The sequence below is a fragment of the Phalacrocorax aristotelis genome, chromosome 22, assembly GCF_949628215.1.
Source record: "Phalacrocorax aristotelis chromosome 22, bGulAri2.1, whole genome shotgun sequence".
Lineage (NCBI taxonomy): Eukaryota > Metazoa > Chordata > Aves > Suliformes > Phalacrocoracidae > Phalacrocorax > Phalacrocorax aristotelis.
Genome location: NC_134297.1, coordinates 1,456,264 through 1,462,286, shown reverse-complemented (window position 1 = coordinate 1,462,286; position 6,023 = coordinate 1,456,264). Strand labels below are relative to the sequence as shown.

The 6,023-nt window shown below is 55.4% G+C and overlaps 1 protein-coding gene across 1 annotated transcript; it reads left to right on the top strand.

The window, feature by feature from the left end:
• CD3D (CD3 delta subunit of T-cell receptor complex) lies at window positions 1-3,782 on the top strand. Its single transcript, XM_075116432.1, has 5 exons — window positions 1-562; window positions 1,758-1,961; window positions 2,459-2,590; window positions 3,022-3,065; window positions 3,460-3,782. The coding sequence occupies exons 1-5, from the start codon at window positions 490-492 to the stop codon at window positions 3,520-3,522; spliced, it is 516 nt and encodes a 171-aa protein (XP_074972533.1). The 5' UTR covers window positions 1-489; the 3' UTR covers window positions 3,523-3,782.
• The last annotated feature ends 2,241 nt before the right edge of the window (window positions 3,783-6,023 follow it).

Here is a 6,023-nt window from a genome sequence, read left to right as displayed (position 1 = left end):
GGACAGACCTGCCGGGGGCGTGTCCCCCCGCGGGCGGAGCGGCGGCTGCGGGGGAGCTCCGTGGCTGCGGGGGGTTCACTGACTGCGGGGTGACCCCTGGCTACGGGGGGACCCCTGGCTACGGGGGGACCTGTGGCTGCGGGGAGTTCGTGGCTGTGGGGGGATCTGTGGCTGCTCAGGGTCCGCACCTGCTGGGGAGCTCAGTGGCTGCAGGGGGGACATGTGGCTGCTGGGGGTTCCTGGCTGCAGGGGGACCTGCCACCTCAGGCCTAGCCGTTCTCCTCTCCTGTCTTTCTGTGGGCGCTGGGGCAGGGGCTGCGGTAAGGAGGCAGGCCCAGGGCACCTCATACACCCCCAGCTGCTGGGGGAGGGAGGCTCTAGCTCCGGCATCCGGTGCCTGACAAAGATCTCAGGGCGGGTGGCGCGTTGCGTCGAGCTCTCCACGTCCTCTCCTCTGAGCGGAGGAAAGAGCCACCACCGCTTCGTGCCATGTGGAGGGGACGGGCCCTGGGTGCCTGGGTGCTCCTCGCCAGCCTGGCCATGGCCACCTGGAGTGCCCAAGGTAAGTCCCCGGCCATCAGTCTCTGCCCGCAGGCTGCTGTGGTGCTGTGCCCCACAGCTGAGCCAAGGGCGGTGCTGTGCAGGCTGACGTAGTATGTGGAGACCCCCGGCGTGGTGTGCCCGAGGGACCCCGTACAGATGGTGAGGCTGGGGCTCATCCCGCATGCTACAGCGGGCCAGTGGCACTGCCCGTTGGGCACCTGCCGTGGTCCCTGGAGACCGCCACCCATGTTGCTTACACCGCAGGCTTCTCTGCAGTAGTGGGAGGGCGGCTGGGAAGCAGCACCGCAGGGAACCCTGCAACTTGCTGGGTTTTCCCATTGTGGCACCTTGCCATGAGGTTCATAAATGTCGATGGGGAAGAGAGAGCGAATCAGTGCAGAAGGTCATGAGGACAGGATCGCTCTCATGACTCTTGCCCTGGACTGTTGCTGTGACGGTCTGGAGCCACGTGCATTACTCCATGGCTATCTGTGGTGGCTCCAACCCACCTTGCAATGACAGAGCGTGTAAAGTTGGACTTGGCAGTACCGTGGTGTTAGACCAAAGTAGCCACGGGCCTTGTGCCTGGCAGAACTACGTAAGCAGGAGAGGCTGTATTCTGTACTCTGTTCCAGTACTCAGGAAATAAGGGAATTTACCTTTCATTTACACACTCAGAAGGTGGTGCCTTTGGGCCAAGGAAGCAATTCTGTGCAGTTTTTTGCATGCTTTTCACTAATGATGTTCGTTACTATTGGGTAAAAACCCAAATAGGTTTTTCCCTCCCCACTGGGGCTCAGCTCCCGACTCTGCTGGTGGAAACATTTCACTTTCTGTTGAAATGTCTCTTGCTGCAGTTGCTCTTCAATAGCAATGCAGTCTGTGTGCAGGACGAGGGTCGTGTACATACAGCCTGAATGGAGTCCAGGTAGATGCCCAATTCCAGTTAGTTTTCACTCTAAGGGAATTGGGATTTCTAAACTGACCAGATCTGCATTAAGTAACCACCAGTTGAACACTGGACTACTTTTCTACTGGGTAGTCTGCTTATTCCAGAGTTTTTTGTTTGCAGTGTCCTTTCTGCTTCTCAGTGGACAGCCTGGTGTCACGTTCTCTGTACTGGCCATCTTCATGAATGAGTTCTCTGAGCTCTGCGCCACTATGAGAGAACTCTGCTGGGAAGCTCTCGGCTCTCCTTTTTTTTTTTTTTACAGGACAGAAGATAATCGTGAAAGAAGCCAGTGGGAAGGTGTTCCTGCAGTGTGTAACCTCCAACAGTCATGTGTTCGAATGGCTGAAAGATGGGAGTCCACTAGTAAACACAACACAGCTGGACTTGGGTGCAGTTCACGACGATCCCAGAGGCACATACTCATGTGATAGATCAAACAAGCCCACCCTCCAGGTGTACTATCGAAGTAAGTGTTGCAAACCTGGGTTCTAGAGCCAGAACTGCTTGGACTTGTCACCCAAGCAAATTTTTGAGAGAACTACTGTTTTCACAGAGTTTGAGGTTGGTTCCACCAGTTTGCGGAAGTCCTGACAGCTCCTGTGCTAGGTTGCCTTGGGGAATAGCCAAGCTGCACATTCCCCTGCATGTGGTGTCCCCATGAGAGCTTTACAGCCTCATTTAGCACCATAACCTGGCACTCATACGTTGCTGGTTACTCACGGCCCTGCTGTGGCCTGCCCAGAGTGCTGGGAATATGTGGCAGCTTGCACCACTGCCTTGGGTCATGCAGCAAGCCAAACTTAATCCCTGGTCTCTCACTCTGGGACTGGAGCCTGCCTGGACCGGCAGAGCTGGCTGAGCGCTTTGGGCTCAGACTGACCCTGTGGCAGGGTGAAGGCGGCCAAGAGGCAGGGTCCTGGGCATGGCCCTGCTTTCAGTGTTTGTGTCCGTTTGGGTTTCCAGTGTGCCAGAACTGCATTGAAGTGGACGCTCCCACCATCTCCGGGATCGTGATCGCAGATGTTGTCGCCACTGTCTTCCTGGCAGTTGCTGTGTATTGCATCACTGGCCAGGATAAGGGACGCATGTCACGAGGTGAGGGGAGAGGCCTGCTGGCTGTCCGTGGGTGGGGACAGGAAGTGCCTGGGCATCTTTAGGAGCTGCGTGGTATCTAGGGACTTTCCATCACTGCCCACAGAGCCCAGTCACTGTAGGCTGCAGGCAGCAGCCAGCACACAGCATGTCTAGGGTAGGGTTCCACATGAGCACTTCATGTAGCCCTCCTGCCCCTAGCTCAGCTCCTCAGGAAAAGCCATCGAATGCACAAGGTTCATTAAAGCATCATCCCAGGGACAGCTGCTGGTGGCACAGGAACATCTGAAGCCTTGCAGGGGCTTTCCACCAAGCCTCCCAGAGGACCTAAAAGCAGAGGGCTGAAAGCAGACAGCTGCTTGGGTTTGTTTGCAATTGTTCACCATGCTGCCCGTGACTCCCCTGATCCTTGACCACCATCTTTCTTCTTTTAGCTTCTGACAGGCAGAACCTGATTGCCAACGAGCAACTCTACCAAGTGAGTGTGGGCACATGGGTGTGGGTGTGCATGGGCATGCGTGCATGCACGCAGGTGGGCTTCAGCACCTCTGCTTGCATGGGGCCGTGTGGTGGGACTGGCGTGGCCGTGACAGCACAGCTGCTGGAGGATACTCGACGCCATGAGCTGTACTGGAGATTGCTCTCTGCTGGGGCATTCACTGCTGCCTCTCTGAGTCACCCAGAGGATGGAGCAAGCTCAGCTACCCTCTGCCTCTTACTCTCTGGGGTTGTTAAGCTCTGTGTGCTTAACACAGGGAGGGAAAGCTTGCCTAAAGCTTGGCAAAGGGAGGGCTGGGCCAGCTTCCCCTTACCCTCCCTCCCAGGGTTGGACAGGCACAGCTGTGGCTCATCTCACCTTTTTTTCCTCCTAGCCCCTTGGTGACCGGGACGATGGACAGTACAGCCGTCTGGCACCCACCAAAGCCCGCAAGTGAAGCGGGAAGATGCTGGGGCCTGTGACTCCTTCACACCAGGAGTGATACAACTGCAAAGCTACCGCCAGCACCCAAGAGCACCAGTACGCTGCCCTGGCACTGCCTTTGTAAGCACACTGCTGCCACAAGGAAGACAGTATGGGTTTTTGCCTAGAGACCCCTCCAGCTCCTTGCTGGGATGGGCTGCTTGTAGCACTCTGCTCTTTCCTTGACCTCCTGCACTTCTGTGTTTGTCTCATTAAAGATGAGCCTATCCCATAGTCTCCCTGCTCCGTTGGTTGTATTGAGGCCTGGGGGACCATGCAGTCACTGGGGAAGGTAAGCGCGGGATGCAATCTGTCTGGATCGCTGCAGAGCTGTAAGGCTCGTGCCTGTCCTGGTAGGACACCGCGCTGCTAGTGCAGGCAGGTGCCCGTGGCTGTGTCACCTCTCTGTGCCAGGATCTAAATGACATCTGGGTCCATTGCTGAAGCTGAGGATGGGGGACCTTGTGAATGGAGAGGGTTGCTGCCCCTGAGAGTAGCAGAGGCTTTGTCTCACTTAACTCGTCTTCCAGAATGGGGAGCAGGGACACCAGGAGCACAGTGGCACTCAGCAGGGTCTGTGTCACCCCTGCAGAGTGCCTGCATGCCTCAGTCCCCTGAACAGAGCGGGGGGACCAGCAGGAGGGCAGACAGAAGAATGGTTTCTCTGCATATGCAGGCCTTGGCATCTAATTGCAGTCCCCAAACCACAGGGATGTGCCAGGTTCTTGGCACCCAGCCAGCCTGCAAGTTGCCTCAGTGCTTTGGGGAGTGAAATATGAGCAAACAAGCTCTGCTGGCTCCCCAGAAGAGCTCACGGGAGCTGGGCCCAAAGAGGAAATGGAAACAGCAGAGAGCATAAAAACTGCAGCAGAGAGTGTGCAAAACGCGTGGCAGCAGAGTTGGACGGGCAGCGAAGGCCAGAGGCAGTCCATGCTCCCCACACCTCTGATGTTCTTGAGAGGCTCTCCCACCATCCTCTCCCTCTGCAGCCCACTGGAGAGTCACTGACCTTTGTGACCAGGCCAGGGGCATTCGGCAACCCCTCCTTCAGGGTCACTAGCCACCCCAGCGTGCTGAGTCCAGGATGCAGACCCGCAAACTTTCAGATCCTTTCCCAGCTCAGTCACCTTTCCTGACACAGCAGCACTGGGTATCCCGACACCAACCCAGCTCCTCCTGGCAAGGTCCTCACTCCCCAGCTCTAAGCAGAAACAGCTAATGTGGTCTGACTATGGCCAAAATGGGAGGCAGATAACAGGATCACCTCACCGTTAGAAACCAGGTCACCCTCCGTGTGCCAGTTGCATGCACCTGTAGGTTGTATCTTCCTGCTTTTCTAAGAATCTGGGCGACAGGGTTTAGAAAGCACCAGCCTGTGAATCGTCTTGTGGCTCAGTGGTATAAAGCAAGCACCAAAGAGTTAACACTCGGTAAAAACTGGCCACAAATCTGTGACGCGTCTCAGACAGCAAACAACGCGCAGGCTGTGCAAAGCTGTGGGTGGACCCCATGTGCCCTTACAGGAACCAGTGTGTGATCAGCCTTGCGGACAGTGAACAAGAAAAGGATCTGTTTTCCTATGGTGTTGGCTCTTCACACGACAACATTTTGCTCTTTGCAGGAGCGGAATAACGTCTTAGTGGTTTTTCCGCTCTAACCTGCTCCAGTGAAGGGTAAAATACGCCAATAGCCGCCTTTGGTCGGCAAAGCCGTCTGGGTAGGACCTTATTAAAAAAGTGACCAGCAGGCTGCCTAGTTCATAGTGTTTTCACCACCATCAGATCTCGAAGCAATGAGTAAAGATGGCACCCGAAGAGCAGAGTGGGTGGGTGTGCTCTGCACAAATCGAAGACATGGCAGGGGCAACATATACAACTCGTTGCTTTGCAAGAGGCTCCCCAGCACCTCGCTCTCAGAGGACAAAGAAATATTTCTATAGTGCAGCTAAGCACAGAGGCAGATTGATGTTGTTGCTGGGTGGGTGCTGATCCCACTGAGATAAGGAGAGCATGGGATGGCACTGGCTGGGGCAAACATTAGCCAAACATGAAGCCCCACAAATGGTAGTAGAAGCACCAGGGTGTAGCTTGAAGAAAAATTTAGACCTTGTGCACCCAGATTGGTCCAAGTTTCTCACATCCTGTTCATGGCAGCGGGCTGTATGGCTGGGCTGAGCAAGAGTCCCTGGAGCACTGATGTTTTGCAGAAGCTGAGAACGTGGTGGCCCAGAGTGGTTTTAGAGCTACCGGGGGTTAGTGCTCTCTGTATCTTGCAATCTCCCTACTAGATGTTTAGCATCTTATATGGCAAACCCAGCTGTGCTGCCTTTAAAACCACATCCTGCAGGGTAAGCACAGCAATTCAGAGCATGAAACTTGCTGGGTGTTTATCTCCCCATGCTGAAACCTAAGGGTTAAACCACCCCAGCCCCCATCACTGCTGCTGTTTCCTTTCTTTGGAGCTGTTGCTCTGCAG